The sequence below is a fragment of the Magallana gigas genome, chromosome 5 (assembly GCF_963853765.1).
Source record: "Magallana gigas chromosome 5, xbMagGiga1.1, whole genome shotgun sequence".
Classification (NCBI taxonomy): domain Eukaryota; kingdom Metazoa; phylum Mollusca; class Bivalvia; order Ostreida; family Ostreidae; genus Magallana; species Magallana gigas.
Genome location: NC_088857.1, coordinates 26,950,461 through 26,967,019, shown reverse-complemented (window position 1 = coordinate 26,967,019; position 16,559 = coordinate 26,950,461). Strand labels below are relative to the sequence as shown.

At 34.8% G+C, this 16,559-nt stretch overlaps 1 protein-coding gene and 1 long non-coding RNA gene across 2 annotated transcripts in view; one reads left to right on the top strand and one right to left on the bottom strand.

Annotated features, from left to right (window-relative positions):
- The window catches only part of LOC105327719 (kinesin-like protein KIF13A), an 89,287-nt gene extending 75,959 nt beyond the window's left edge, over positions 1 to 13,328 (top strand). The window contains exons 27-37 of the mRNA XM_034455056.2: positions 81 to 211; positions 334 to 558; positions 911 to 964; positions 1,090 to 1,320; positions 1,681 to 1,710; positions 4,997 to 5,072; positions 6,521 to 6,639; positions 7,083 to 7,224; positions 7,531 to 8,541; positions 8,906 to 9,118; positions 9,440 to 13,328. Of these exons, the coding sequence (XP_034310947.2) occupies positions 81 to 211; positions 334 to 558; positions 911 to 964; positions 1,090 to 1,320; positions 1,681 to 1,710; positions 4,997 to 5,072; positions 6,521 to 6,639; positions 7,083 to 7,224; positions 7,531 to 8,541; positions 8,906 to 9,118; positions 9,440 to 9,702 (2,495 nt within the window). The 3' untranslated portion in view covers positions 9,703 to 13,328. The remainder of the gene's footprint in view (positions 1 to 80; positions 212 to 333; positions 559 to 910; positions 965 to 1,089; positions 1,321 to 1,680; positions 1,711 to 4,996; positions 5,073 to 6,520; positions 6,640 to 7,082; positions 7,225 to 7,530; positions 8,542 to 8,905; positions 9,119 to 9,439) is intronic.
- Positions 3,525 to 4,507, bottom strand: LOC136275263 (uncharacterized). Its single transcript, XR_010713806.1, has 3 exons — positions 4,348 to 4,507; positions 4,043 to 4,168; positions 3,525 to 3,623 (listed from the first exon to the last, which is right to left on the bottom strand). It is a non-coding gene; the product is annotated as an uncharacterized lncRNA (long non-coding RNA).
- Positions 13,329 to 16,559: the final 3,231 nt, after the last annotated feature.

Sequence of the window (16,559 nt, the reverse complement as noted above, 5' to 3'; positions counted from 1 at the left end):
CATTGACTTGCCATGTTTTCTGTTGAGTTGTGGAGTGAATGAATTTCTCGGTTCTGATTATTTGGCATGTTATTCCCCAGCTGACGACATGAGCACCTCGAGTGCCAGAGAGGGCTATCTAGCCTCGGGGGTCAACTCTATTTTACCCAAAGAGCATGCAGGATCTTTTGTCAACCTTCCCATCTCAAAAGCTGAAATGGATAATGGTTCTGTATGTAGCACAATCATATACACTGTCAAGATGTTTTTTTCATCATTTAAAGTATTTACTGACATGACCTTGTTATCAGGTTTTAGGTTGCCTTTATGTGCGATTTTTTTTAATATTGATAGATTTATGCTGTTGCATCCTGGAATTCCACTGTGCATGACTCCGAGTTGCTGAACCGCGTCACTTCGTCCAACGACCGTATCTATCTGATCGTGAAGGTGGTGGTTAGACTGAGTCACCCAGCCTACATGGAGCTCGTGCTGAGGAAGAGGTTGTGTATCAACATCTACAACAGTCTCAGCTTCACCTCCCTAACTGGCAAACTCAAGCAGAAAATCACTGGGACGGTGAGACTAACTTGGATAGTTATTGCACAGATATTACAACAATTTAACAAAGATGTCTCAACACTATCACATTGATATCACACAGATATTACAACACAGATGTCACAACAATATTACACAGATATCACTTTGATATCACACAGATATTACAACAATATCACACACATGTTTCACAACAAAATCCAAGATATAAATGCTGATATTAATTCCCATTACTCTTTCTGTATAACAACCCTCTTCTTTCTTTTGTGCTTTAAGTTTCGATATAGCAAGAAGGCAATATTCAAATAAGTTAATTATCCATCTAAATTATTGATTAATGAATGTTAACGAGGTTTTTTCTTTTTTTCAGGAAAAGTTCTATCAGAGTGGCATTACCTACAGTTTGGTCTCCAACATTCCAAAAGTAAGTGAATGTAGAGTATAGATCAAACACTCAAGAAGAGCAATGGCTAAAGTAGCAAGCATTGATTCTGAATGAATATTATTTGATATATGTAAAGGTTTATTCTTTTATTTTTATTTGTTAAGGCTTCTGAAGATTTAGAAAACATGGAGACCTTGGCTCAGATGGCGGCCTCTCAGAACGAGACGAGCACAGCGGATGGCGAGTCGTACATAGAGAAGTACCTGAAGGGTGTGCAGGGGGTAGAGAGTATACTGATGGTGGACAGACTGCGACAGGAAGTGGCCGTCAAAGAACTGTCTTCCCAGAAGTCCAAGTCCCTCACCAAAACCTACAGTGTCCCTAACATCCACCAGGTTAGTCTTCTCTCAAAATTTGGTTGAAGAATTCAAAGTAGTAAGTAGATCGAGATTCATTTTCTTTAAACTAGGAAATGTACTGCAGAAAGAAAGTTTGAATGCAACATCCATCTGAATTTGTAAATGCTACTTGACTGCATACATTTCTTTTTCTTTTCTTTAACATTGATTGCAGTGTGTAGCTTACTGCTCGATGTTATATGCACTTTAATATCCTCTTCTGAATGTAGACACTGATTGTTTAGTGTTTATTAGTAATGCTAGTGTGATTTCCTGAAACTTTAACTTCTTTATTCATCTTTTGATTGCTTACTAGTGTGTTCTGTGACCTAAACGCACTTAACATTATTTTCACAGAGTCTGCTGTCACCTTTAAAGGACATACAGGTACTGCCATTATCTATCCCTCACCATTAAGGTAGAATAACACATCATCATAAAATGGCTGACCTCTGATCGAAACGACATTGCGTAGTCTATAAAAGATTTTGTTGACAACAACATGTACCTTACTTCATAGCCGAGTGGATAAAGCGTCGGGCTTGTGATTCATATGTCCTGAGTTCGAATCCCGCAGGGGCTTTTTGTTTTAACTTACTAAATTGAATATTATAGATATTCATTTTTTAACTCCAAACTGCAAATATTTTTGCTTATTTGACGTATGTACAGTTTATTTATCATTATATCTTTCATAATCAAATAACTTACTGTTAATTTGAGTGACTTTTTCCAGGTGTGTTATTCCATCTTAATTACAGTGGAATCATTTTTATTCCTGGGGGGCAGTGTTCGTGGGCAGCCAAACTTTTCCTGGTTCTTTGGGACGTAATTATGTTGGTAGCAAGTTCGGGATAATTTTAATAAGTAATAAAAAAATCTTTGTATATATGTTCGTGGGGATGTTAATTAGTGGGCAAGGGTTACCCACCAAAGCCACGAACATTGGTCCCCCGTGACAATGATGATTCCACAGTATTCAATGAATACATCCAACCTCTTTACTTATATTGATAATATTTTTTTATCAGATGGATTTTTTTCTTGAAAAACAAAATCTGTAGGTTAATATACATATGCATGCAGGCCTTGATATTCATAATATGATTCATCTTCCATTTGTTATCTGATTTCAAGCTTTTTGACATTAATGACTTGATTTGTACATGTACTTGCATCTACAGATTGTAAATCATTTCTAGTATGAAATTCATGTAGTATGGCTGTTCTTTTAAGTCCATTTAAAACTTCAAATATTTGGGTTTAAAGTACATTCCTTTTTTTGCACATAGTGCTCATAGTATATTTGGGTCTTTCAACCAATTTATGACCTAATCATGACATTAGGATTGAAACAACTTTAAGATCAGCCCTGGGTTTTTCTACTGTCCTGGGTCCATAGAATTGGGAAAATTGATGCATAAAATATTCAAATTTGGAAAATTACAAAAAGTACTAGTTTCATATAGGGACCATCTTCGATGGACTTTTTCACTTCTTCCTAACAGAAAATAGTGGGAAGTTTAAAAAAATTGGGAGAATCTATTTATTTGATGACTGTGCATTAACAGTGATACACTTAAATTAGATTAATTTAAACACACTTCAACATTTGAAGATTTACTTAATTATTGTTAAGTCAGAATACAAGGTGACTTTAATGTCTCTTTCAAAGAAATTCTTGCGAAGTTACCACTCACAAAGCGAGTCACCCCCAAATTGGTCCATTAGGCATGTTCAAAACAAAATTAAAGAAAAAGAAGCTGGTCAGTAGCATCCTAATTAACAGAAAAAAAATGCTATGGACACTTGATTGGGAAAAGGGGATTTAAATTTGGAAAAAATTCATTCGATATGATTTTTTAACAAGAATGAGTTTGGTAAAGGGAACCAAAATAAGCCAGGAAAACCTCTGTAAATACCCCTGTAACATCACCTGTTAAGACTATGTTTAAGGTGGATCTCTACACCAAATAAGTGTAGGAGATTTTTGTTGCATGCATTTGTTACCAATACTAGGCACAGTATTCAACAATAATAGACCTCAAAATACAATACACTACTTTCTAGAGAATTTTTAAAATATCAGTCTGGTTCCAGATAACCCCTTATTTATCAAATTTTTAAACATTTCTGTTTTAAAATTCTTATGAAAGTGAAATGTTATTAAGTTTAGAAATGAAAAACAAAAAAATCATGAATGAAGTTTGTATGATTTTTATTGGAATCCACATAAATCTGAAACTAAAATATAAAAAAATTCTTTTAAGGCAAACTGCTGGACAAAATCCCACAAAAACCTGAAAATATAAACAATATTCGTTGGTGAATGGGATGAAGAAAAGAAATTGAATGAAATTGAAAAAGTAAAGGAAATACTTAATTATTGCAAAAATCTTGGTATAAAAGATCCTGTTTAAGAGTTGTCTTTCTTTATTTTACATGGTCTCAAATATCTTGGGATCAATTTTTTAATTAATAAAAATCTCGAAGAAAAATTAAAAAAGGAACAAGTATATGCTAAATAGGTAGATATAAGATAAGTAGTGCTTATGATAATGTTTGAAGCTGAAAAATTATATTATTGATGAATGCATTATATATATTTAACTCTTCAGAACAAAATATTAGTAGTTTAAAATTATATTATAAATTGCCTTTTACTTTTTTATATACAATAGCAATTATAAACAACAACCATATGCATATTAATACATACATTAGATGTCCATAGTGATACACATGCATGTGTGGAAATGAAAAACATGCTCCTTTTCAGAATTCTGTCTTTCCCTCATTTGGCTTGCAAATGCGGGCTTCCACTGCTATTGCTACCTAGCTGTATCTATTTTAATCAAAATACATTAGTTTAATGTCAAAGTTTCAGTGAAAGTCTTTTACTGCAAATGTTTTTTTTTAATTTGGGAAGTTAATTAGGATCAATTCAAGAGATCGTACTACGGTACTTTCGTTTTATATTCATCATACATATAAAGTTTAAATGAAAATTTGACATCTGCTTACCTATATCGATAATCCGCCACATATGTATGATCGTCTGTTGCAGATGACATGACAAAAATGTATTGCCAATAGCAGCAGAGCAGGGAAGCGGTATATTATTTAGATTCCACGTTTTCCGTACAAAACAGCTGATAATCAATGTTAGTTAAAAGCTTTAAACAGAATAAAATTGACACATTTTCTAAGCGTTTTGGTGATTCATTCCTATCTCATCTCCTTAGTTAGAAGAGTTCAATTAATCGGTGTATAGCTATTTTGTACCACGACATAATGTATCAATCCGGAACACAATGGCGTTTCGAACGGAAGTCAGACATGTTGTGACGATGTAGCCTTCCACCTTAAGCACGAATATTTTGATATCTCTGTGTTGTTGAGATGTTGGATCATATTCAAATGAGACCTTTGACCTTTAACTTCTTAAGGTCAAAGTCACATCAACTTTGTAAGATAATTTTCACTTTATTTTTCAAAATGTCGAAATTGAAATGAAGAAAAAATATTTTAATTTTACTTTCCTTTTTTTTTTAATTGAACTGATTTTTTACCTTTTATACGGACACAAAATCGAAAACTTTTTAAGATGGGAAGATGTAATATTGTTTAAAAATGATATGTTTGATAATTGTCATCAATTTTTTCCTAACAGCAAAATCTGCGAGCAGACAGTATCCAAGACCTATCGCATGACATGACCATGTCTCCCGGTCGTCTAGGATCGCCTGGTAATGCACTTAATTATTTTGACAACGATACAGTAGAATTTATGTTAAAATTTGGAAATGAAAGAAAATTTTATGTGAAACTGTCAGGAAGGTTGATATATAATTAGAAAGCCTCTTACTGGTATGTATGTCTCGCGTGGAGTATATTTGATCATGGCTTATGTCCTCATACATTGTTATTTCTATCAGAATCCCTGATTTTGTTTTTGTGGAGATTTAGTGATGCATCACACTATACCTTAACATTTGCAATCCCATGCATCTTTGCTTTCGTGTTCCAGTGATCTCACACAGGCGTCTGGCTACAAGTTTTGTTTCTCTTTTTTGACAACTGGGCAAATTATTTTTCGGAAATTTTTTTCTTTTGATTACAGAAATATATATTAAGTTTACAGCCGCTAGGGTTTGATGGTGCTTCGTTGTTTTTCAGAGAGACCCAGCTTTCTGAACTTGAGATCGATCGCGATCTCTCCACGTACGTGTACTACTCTTCTCTCGATGTGTTACCACGGTAGTAACAGTTTGATTCATCTCCTTAGTCACACTGTATGCATGGATGTTGTCGACCATTGCTCAAATTGTTGTTCAATATTGTTGTCAAGATGCATGAAGTACATGTATTGAATTTGATTAAAACTTACCTTATTTTAAATTCTATGTAATGTTATAAGTTATTTGAGCATTTTAAAGGCAGTGTACGGGTACAAACATTTTGACAAAAAAACATTCCTGATTTTAGAAATTTGCAGACATTCTTTGTCAATTTATTGATTACTACATGTTGTTATAATTAATATTCAGTTTTTCTTTTGGTTTTTTTTTTTTGCTTTTATAGAGTACTTGTTGTATGTTATGTATTTTATATTATTTGTCGATTAATTTTAATTTTTTATTTTCTGTAAGTGTCTGAAATACGAAACATTTTTGTAAGATCAATGACCCTAATGATCAGATTTGAATTGGAGATGTAATATAATGATACATAGGTACTTCTCGATGAAATATTAAGGGTAGGCTAGCTATCAGAAATATCTAGAACTCCTTGATGATTCTTTGTAAGCTTTTTTGTATTCTGATGTACAGAGCTCCACTGTAGTCCATTATAGTCAAACAATCAATCGCTGTGTTAATTGATTGATTCGTTGTTTGCTATCTTACATCTTACTTTTAAAAATAGGGGCTTTTTGGGGGGGGGGGGGGGGGTGGAGTGGTAATTTAAAGGGGCCAAATAATTAATTTGAAGAGAACTAGTATAATTATCACAAACATTTTATTTATGATTGCATGTGTTATATTTTCTTCAGTTTCAAGACTCCTGGCTACTGTATTTTAAATTGCATTGCTTATAATACATCATGCCATTGTTTTGTGCCTTTTTTTTTTAACTCTGCTGAAAGAAATTTTTAAAAAATATACATGTGTTAACAATTCTGTTTCTGTTGATACAGCACTGGCCAAGTCTGCACTGAGTCCTCATGGGGGTAAGACTGTAAAACTTCTGAACACACTGCAGGAGGAACAGGACCGGCGGGAGAAGAAGCCCCTCCTCAGAAGAGACACAGAGGAGGTCAGTCTCCTCAGTCCTATTTTCTTGGCTTTCTAAATCCCTCCGTCCTCTTACAGATTACACTGTCGTCTTTTGTTGGCTCAACTGAGGATCTTTCAAATTTTGCCTGATGTCCATTTGTCCTCTGTCTGTCATTCTCTCTGTCTCTTAACTTTTCACATTTTTTACTTAATATCAAGAAGGCTGTAAATGACAACCGAACCAGGTTCAATCAAACTGCAATAGTATGTAAAGTTTCAATAGAGGAATGTATAGGAGGAAATTTTAGAATATTTTCTCAAGAACTTGACAAATGCAAAATTAAATTCGAAAAATTTAAGGATAAGTCATTCAAGGATAAGTCAAAGAAATAGCAATTATATCAGATGAAAATTGTTAAAAGCATTAGGAGGGCTTTCCTGAGGTATGTATTTGAATGTTTAAAACTTGATATTTGTTTATAGGACATGGATGTTGAGGAGGCTTCAGTGAGAAAGCCTCAGTCCTCAAAAATTGAAGCAGACCCTCACAGGGTGGAATCGGACGACTTTCAGGAATTCGAGTCTTACCACCCAAATGAGGAGGGTCACAAAACAGTCACATCAGGTAGTGTCGATAATTATTGTTCATTCCCTCACTGTTGAACATTTATTTGCTCTACAAAATTTCTTATCAAGTATATATAAATATAAAATATATAAATTTTTTGATATATACCCCGGTACCTGGTACCTTTGGGTCAAATAATATCAATTGCTTCACCATATTGCCACACCATATAGCACACAATTGTCTTCTGTTTATTAAATTAAGTTTCATGTAACACTGGCAAAAGGTTTTCTTCCACTGGAAAATTTTTGAGATATTTTTCAAAATTCATTATTTGATTTTTATGTCTCTCTGTTTTTTCAGATGGAATTGCCCGTTCCGGTACTAATGACAGCCTGACTGATGTACAGTGTAAAAACTTCACTCCCAGTCTGGTTTCCAGTGGATATGGATCTCAAGCAGTCTCTATGTTAACTTTATCATCTGAAGATTCACTCAGTATCAAGAGCATTGAAGACAATGTAGAGTCAAATAAAGACTCCCGAGGAGATCAGAAAGGCAGTATGGAACAAACAAGCAGTGACTCCGATAATGAAGAAAACAAAGAGGGCTCAAATATACTTAGCACAGGAAGTGATTTAGAGGAAGTTCAAATTCAGAAAGAGGCTGTGTCTTTAAATTCTAATAATGGCGATCAAGTGACAGATGGAGACTTAGTGGCTCCTGAAAGTGAAGAGTTGAATAAGTCAAATGTGGATTCAAATTGTTCATTAGACACATCAGGTTCATCAGTGGAAGCAAGAGATGGAAGCTTATCAGAAAAACCAGACCCCAATAATAGCAATATTCATTCTACAATTTGTGATACATCTTTAAGTGAAATTAGTGAAGATGTAGAAAACTCTAACAACACTTGCGAGTCACCTGGAATATCTCAGTCAGAGAGATTAAAACGTTCAAAAGAGGAGAGAAAAAAGATTGTGGAAAGTCTTGGTGCTATAAGTAAAGACACTGGATCAAACAAAACCAAGAGGAACAATGGCAAATCAGGCAAGCCACCATGTGAGTCACAGGGGCCCAGTGCAATAAACGAGTTTGTAGATCCCTACAGTGAAACAGCCATGGAGGAGCTGGAGAGGCTGGGGTTTGAGGAGGACAATGAGTCCTCAGAGGAATCCTCGGAGAAATCCCCTGCACTTAGGACCGAGGAACTGCAGATAGTGGAAACCCCGAAGAGCCAGGGAAGGAAGGGTCAGGGTCAGCCCCGCCCCCGATCCTGCATCCTGTCACCCTCTCTTGACATGATGTCCATCGTGGAGGAGAGCATGAAGAGGAACAGTCTGACCCTACAACTGTCAGAGGATGAAATGTCAGGTACTGTCAACATCTAGATGAAGGACATCTTGCTTTCCTTACACCAAGGAGACCAGTTTCATTAGTCAAGTTTGATTTCCTAATGACTGTTGAAATGCATACAGTTAAACATGCTTGATAAAATGAATTCACACTTGCAGCAAAGTCAATTTAAATTCCTTCACTACAACTTAAAGTTTTGCATGTAATATGAAATAATTGGTTGTAATGAAGTATGTTTGTAAGGATATCCCTAACATTTCACTATAAGATTGGTTAACTGTTTAATAAACAATCTGTAGTTGAGTTTCCTATCTTCAGCAACGTGTCAAAATTTCAACTTTGAACACATATTTTACACCAAGCAATTTTTCTTCTGTTCCAGGTAATGATGACTCTGTGAGTGTGTGTTCATTCGGGAGCCGGGCAGACCTGGACAGGCTACAGGAAGTTCCGGTTCCTTCCTGGGTCCAAATTGATGAGAGCGTCATCGTTCAGCCAACAAAGGGATCCCCCAAAACGGGGGTGGTCAAGTTTGTGGGAAACGTGGAATTTGCCACAGGACCCTGGGTGGGGGTGGAGCTAGACTTACCTGAAGGTAAAAACTAGCACCATGATCTGGTCACTAAAATTAGATAGAAGTGTAGTGTAGCTTGCTAAATTATAGCCAAAGTTCTGGAACAAATAATTTGATTTATTGAAACATAATTTGACTTTTGTCGAAAAAAAGGTTATTTCAACTGGCAGACTAGTATTACATGTTGCATTGTACAAACACTTAACCTTCAATTTGACTATTGGAATGAATGTCTAATGGTTTTGTAAGATGTATTAGTGAATTCAACTGTTATGGATTGTGAGTAGTGTTTATAAATTTCCTAAATACCTAATGCAGTTTTATTTTTAATCTCCATTCCAGGTAAAAATGATGGATCGGTCAATGGCACCAGGTATTTCAAGTGCAGATCTCGACATGGCATCTTTGTGCGACACGATAAACTGGTCCTAGACAAGAAGAGGAGAGGTTCGCGGAAAAAAGCCAAAGATCTGGCCAAACGACACAGCATGGGGAGCATGGGTAATCTGGGGACCAGTCCAAATACAAGGTTAACTGGGAACCAATCTAGTCCAAACAATACAGTACTGAAAGCCACAGCAGCCAGTAGTGCGAAGAAAAAATAAATCAGCTTCTACTCATAACGTGACGCTGATCTAGTCTAGGTTGTACAATTATGTGATAGAGTTACAGTTGTGTATACTTACGCACATTTACTACAAGTTTCACATACTGAATTTTAACAACCTGTGTTCTATACCATCCATTTTCTTTCTTGATAAAACATATTTATAATAAAGAAGTACTTAGCTAAGATCCTTAATTAATGCATGTGACGATTAGCATTTATGTTGTACATCTGTATGTTCAGTGGCTAATATTGGTTAAGCATGATATAAAATTCGGATCACTTAATTGACCTTAATGTAACCACCTCATGAAATGATGGTACAAAGTTCATTAATAGTTCATGTATATGTATGCTTCTAATGAAGGGCATTTTTCTCCCCATTGCTGTTTTACCGATATTAAGACTATTTATTAATTGCTAACTGTTACCATGATTATTAAGCTTAGTAAGCCATGTTACATTTACCAGCTTTCAGTATTATACATTTTAGAATTTTTTTTCATCAATTTTTCGGGTGATATTTCCACAAAGTTTGAGCGATATTTTATTAATGTTTTTATGTGGACGAGGCGAGGTTTTTGTGTAAGACACGGAATATACATTGAGTACTTCCATTTTTAAGAAAAGGCTTTCAAGTTCATGAAGAGAATTCCATGGATGTGGATCTTGGATCTCAATTTTAAGATAGGTCTTCCACCTGGTAAATGATAATATAATGCACAAGAGAGCTAGAATGAGTGATAGTGTGTGATGAAGATAAAAGTATGATATGTACTGATAAGTTTCTGAATGTGTCAAAGACGTACACATGGACAGTTACACCTTGTTTGGAAGAGGGAAAGGTCTGATTCAGATTGTACAAGAACTTTTGTATGAAATATCAGTGTTTGGAGACGTACCAGGTTTGTACCCTTTATATTTTCACTGCATGATCAATTATTGCAGTACTTTTATCAGTTTTTGACAGAAAATATTAAATTTAACAGTTTTTGGTTTCCTAGCACTTGATGGTTTCCAGTTTCTTGGGTTTTTTTCAAATATTGACCAGCAAAAAAATGCCAGCAGAGACATAATATTTTTGGGGTGTGTTCATCATGGCCAGGATTTAGTTTTAAAATGTGCAACTTCAGTGAGTTTGATGAGGACTGGAGAAGTGAACAACACATTAAATAGTGTATTGGGGGTGAGTGACTACTCTCTCTACACTGTCCAACAAGTTTAAAGCCAAGAACTGGGGACAGTATCAAATGCTTTATTTCTGGTTTGTTATAACGTTCACCCATTTTTTAAACATGGACCATACAACCGATAACTAAACTTAATCAGTATCAATTTTTGCACTGGTCGTAGCATTCTATAAATTCCTTATTTTATGCGGGTCTGATTCGGCGATTTCACTGTTTTGTATCAAACCGTGAGAATAAAAAATCACGAGCACCAATTTTTTGTTATAATTTCTTAAAGTTCAAAACTGATTGAAAAATAAAAGCAAATAAATTCCGCAAGGGTTGCTCACGGTTTTACGTGGATATTAATTCCTCTTGTTTTATAAGGAATCTACAGTACCGATGATTAAAATAATTTTCATGAAAGTGACTTGACAACTAGCTAGGTTAGGTTATAAAAGTGCTGACTTTGGAATTTTTTGGTATTTCATATCAATATAACAACAACTAGATGTGATAGGATCTTGATTTCTTTAAAAGTGTGTTGTAAGATGATGAATTTGAACATGAGGTGCCTGCAAGCTTATACTGTGGAATCATTAAAATTCGTGGTGGCCCAATTTTCGTGGAATTCGTGGGTAACCCTGTCCCACGAATTTAAATCCTCATCGAAAAAAGTTTTAGAAAGAGTTATCTTTGTTACTGAAACAGTAGGCAACGCATCCACGAAATTACATCCCCACGAATGAGCAAAAAAGTCATAATCCACGAAAATTGGCCCCCACGAATTTAAATGATTCCACAGTAACTGCATGATTGTAAGCCAAGTCCTATCATAACAGTTGCAATGTGAAAATGTTTTCTTTAAGCCGTTTAATTACATGTGAAACGTTCAGAAAGCTGTCATTTGCTAATGAAATTTACGGTATTTATGTATCATATATATATTAATAGAATGTATTGTGATCATGTAAAGAACACTAGCTGTATAAAGACATTGCTGTTAAAGCTTCCAAATTCTGGATTTTTGTTGTGACGAAAAACATATCATATTGTTCTATTATCATCCGGAAACCACTGAAATCCAATCCAAATGTCTATTACTCAAGTGAACTTAAGGTCGCTTTGTGTTTCGGTCCTTTTGAACATGAATGTTGTCAAGAAATTTTGTTCGACACTGACATGCATGTAGAGATCATAAGTTGTAGGTGACATTAAGTTGATCATAATCTTGTTGGTCAATTATTGGTCAGTGTCACTCATCAAAGATCGTAGAGTTGATAGAAGGAACATCAGGATCTCATGATTATGTGATGTTGTGTTCAACATTCAAATCTATAAAAACAATCGCAATTTTTTCATTTTTTTTCTTACTTTTTCCAGCAAAAATTTTTATCCCTGCTCTTTTTTCAAATTTTTGAAGGCTACTTTAATTCACATAGAAGAAGAATTGTCATTTTGATTTTAAGATATGCAGGTATGAAGAATTGGGATTCAATTTTGTGCCGGATAGGTTATATTTTTTGTCCTTATATAGCTAAAGCCTGATTTTATGTTGGTATTTAGAATTAACACAACATTTGAGTATCGGTTCTGTCTTGCTCAGAAAGTGGGAGGTGGTATATTTTTATTGTTGAATTAAAATTGTATTTCCACAGGTTAGAAATCAAGACACATGAGATAGTGGTTTAAAATGTTTACAATACATATATATTTACATTTGTATGTTATTAATCTAATAGAAGATTCATTCATGCATGAAAATACTCCATCAGTTTCATAACTATAAGCATAATTGTACATGTACTATAGCTGGCTCTTTCACCTGTTTGTAGAACCTTAAAATCATTTTACAAATTAAAATGGAGATATTGCATGGAATGTAAATTTAAATTGTTTGTGATTTGTTTAAGCCACATTAAACTTGCAATTCTAAACAATTTTTTTTTTAATAATGATATTGTATATTTATCCTTCCTTCATTGTGCATATGAATAATTTTTTCTTGAATGTAAAGTGCTGCCCAAAAGTTGTTACAAAGCTTTGTGATAGTTTACTTTGTTATTATAGTTTTTGTGTCTATGTTGTGATGTACTCAGGCGATGGCGAGAATGACATTCCATTATTTATGTTATATATACATGTATACTGTTTATGCATGTGCCTGCAATAGGTTTAGAGCTGACATTTTTGCAACAGATATTTGAAAGGAAAAATAGGAACCTCCTTCCTCATCAAAATATTCTATAGTATTTTGTCCTAATTATCATATACATGTATAATATTCAAAGAATCTTTTTTGGAAATTTTTGATTTTAAAAGGGGAAACAACTAATGGTGATACATGTACATGTATTGCAAAACTTATATGTGCTGGTCATTAATTTTGTGATGTTATCATGAGCTGATTTTGTTTATAAATATCATTTAATAAATGATTGAAAAAAATATTAAATACCATAACGTGTTGCTTATTTTTGTATTATATAAACTTGAATTAACTATGGTAAATCCGGTTTAATTGAAATATCAAAGTTATTAGGCTCCACGTCTTTTGCTCATTTCACTTCAAGGTCAGACAACTCGTTCCTGAATTTTATAACTTTTTCTAGAAATTTGTTATTGATTTACTACTACATGTACCTTTACCAGCTTTCTTGCACAAAATCAGGATACCTTACCAGGCATTTCTGCAAAATACTAGGATATGCAATTTCCTATATAATCTTCTTGAAACTACACTTGAATTGCTGATATAAAAATTTATATACTTATACATGTAGCACAAGGAAATTCACTATATTGGAGCTCCACCTCGGCTGGAGTTGGGGTTTGAACTCAAGACTTATGGAACCAACATTCCTAGCAGTGAGCGGCCACCGCTCTAACTTCTAGGCCATCTAGGCCCTTAAATGCAAAAAAAAAATTCTAATCATTTTAAAAATTATAATAAATAAAATTTTTCATCGGAACTTTTTATTACGAGTACCGGTACATACAAAAAAGATGCTCAAGGAACGCGTCGTCTGACCTTAAGAGGGCTGAATGGTCATGACCATTATTAGAGAATACTTATCTTCTTTAAAAGGAGAACTCTGTTTAAAGATATAGGGAAATGTTAACATTCTGAATCTAAAACAATTGAGTATTTTATATAATAAATAAAAATGTATGGCTAGGGAAATTGTATTTTAAATTTCAAAGTAAACTTGATCGGTAATTTGCTTACCATTCGGTGTTCACAGTATGAAATCAGCTGTAGCTAATTTAACAATAAATTGCTTTCTTTGGTGATTGGTAGATGTAAATAAAAAAAAAAATGCTAAATAGAAACAGCTCATCTGAGTCTTATCTTTTAATGAAACAAAGATAAGGATTGAATGAGAACTGCCTACCAATAGCAATTAAAGTAATGTATTGCATTGCGATAAAATGAAAAGTGTTTATAATTTACTATTAAGTGGTTAAAGTAATGCTTATGAACGTACTCGAACAATGTGCCAACAGTAGGCCTGTATATCATCACCAGGATTTTAATGAATTGAATCTGACAGGAAAGGAAGAAAGTAAAAAGAGAGATTTTAGAATAGGTGGAGAGGAAAAAAGGGGAGAGTTTAGAATAGGTGGGAGAGAGAAAGAGGAAAAGGAGAGAGTTTGAAAGGGGTGGGGAAAAGAAAGTGGAAAAGGAAAGAATTTTGAATTGGTGGGGAGGAAGAAAAGGAAAAGGGGGAGGAAGAGTGGAAAGGAAGTAGGAAGAAAAGTTGAGAAAATGAGGAAGAAGGGAGAGAGAGATGGGAGGGAGGAGTTGGAGAGAGGAAGGAAAGAATGGGGAGGGAAGAGGAGGGGATGTGAGTTTGGAATGAGGGGGTGGAGAGAATGGAAAGAGAGAAGGTTTAGAATAGGTGCGGAGGAAAAAAGGGGAAAGGGAGAAGTTTAGAATGAGTGGGGAGGAAGAAAGGGGAAAGGGATAGAGTATGGAATAGATGGGGAGGAAGAAATGGGAAAGAAGAGAGTTGGGAGGGAAACAGTGGAAAGGAAGTGGGAAGAAAAGTTGAGAAAGTGAAAAGGAAGGGAGAAAGAGATGGGATGGAGTAGTACGAGAGAGACAGAGAGTGGGGATGTAGAGAGTATGAAGTAAGTTTGGAGAGCAAGAGAGAGAGAGAGAGAGAGAGAGAGAGAGAGAGAGAGAGAGAGAGTTTGGAGGAAGGAGGGAGAGAGAAAGGGAGAGAGTAAGAAAGAAGGAGGGAGAGAGTTTGGATGGAAAGGGGAGGATGGAAGAGTAAGTTGGCAGAGAGGGGATTGAGTGGGGAAAGTCAGAGGAGGGAGGAGTAACAAAGTTCAGAGGAGGGCAAAAATGGGAGGAACAAAAAAGAATAAGTGGAGAGAATGTGGGGAGGGAGGAGGGAGAATGTTGGGAGGAAGGAAGGAGTGAGAAGGGAGAAAGTTGGGAGAGAGGAGATAGGAGTTAGAGAAAAGTAAGTAGAGAGAAGGAAGAGATTGTGGAGGGAGAAAGTCAAGACAGAGTTGGGAAGGCAGAGGAAAGAAGTTGGGAGAAGATAAGGGGAGGGATAGAGGGTGAAGGAGAGCAAGAAAGTAGGGAGTTATTGATTTAAAATGTAATCCTTGACTTGCCACAATGTGAGGTCAAACTAAAAACACTTCAGTAAAGGTTTTTTTTTTGTTTTTTTTTTTTTTTACATTTTTTACTCTTTCTCCAGAACCACTGGTTTGATTTCAACTTCTTTTGGCTCAAAGGATCTTTTGATTGGCAATGATTCAAGCTGTAAATAATAAAGGGCTAAGCTGTCTTTCAATGGAAAAAAAGTTTTAAATTTTTAGGTTTTTAAGAATCAAGCTTGTTCAAACAATTATCCCTAGATGTAAAGTAGGGCCACCAATTTTTACATAGGAATATATTAAGGAAAATTATTTAAAATCTTCGTTCTTTATCAGGGGCTCAATTTTTAAATAATGTGCCCCCCCCCCCATTAAAAAACAAACAAACAAACAAACATAAATATCTGCTAAGTTTTACAGCTATAGTTTTATTTTTTATATAAGAAAGCTTTGGATCAGTAATGTCTGTTTATACTCTGTCCCGAGTTTTTGCTTCCACCACTTTTTGCTTGATATTTCAATAATAGTATATACCTTTGTGCTCAAACTACGTTCATCCACTAATATAAAAAATGTCCAGATTATCTGTTTTGAAACGCCCCCTCTACCGCTTCAGGTTTCAATACACATCCCGAAATTGAAAGTCTACTGAGATTTTGCATTGCAACAGCCATTAATAAGCCCGGATGATAATGTTAAAAAATTGCGCGATGTATTCCGAGTGTATTCCGAATGGAGAAAATATGTAAACATTCCCCATTATAAATCTCCGTAAGGAATCTGTTTTCGTTCCTGTGAATTTTTCTGAGTGGAAAGGGATAATTGTTCAATGAAGATATGTTGGATATATTCCCTTTTAATGATATCAACTGTATTTCTTTCACAGGTATATGTAATTTTATTAAAAATCATCAAAAAGCGATGGAAGCAATAACTTGGGACAGACTATAGTATCGTTGCTCAGGTGAGCGATGTGGTCCCTGAGCCTCTTGTTATACAAGTTGATCCAAATTCGACAATTTTTACCACATTTCATAAACATTCACTTGATAGTATTTATTTCACAACA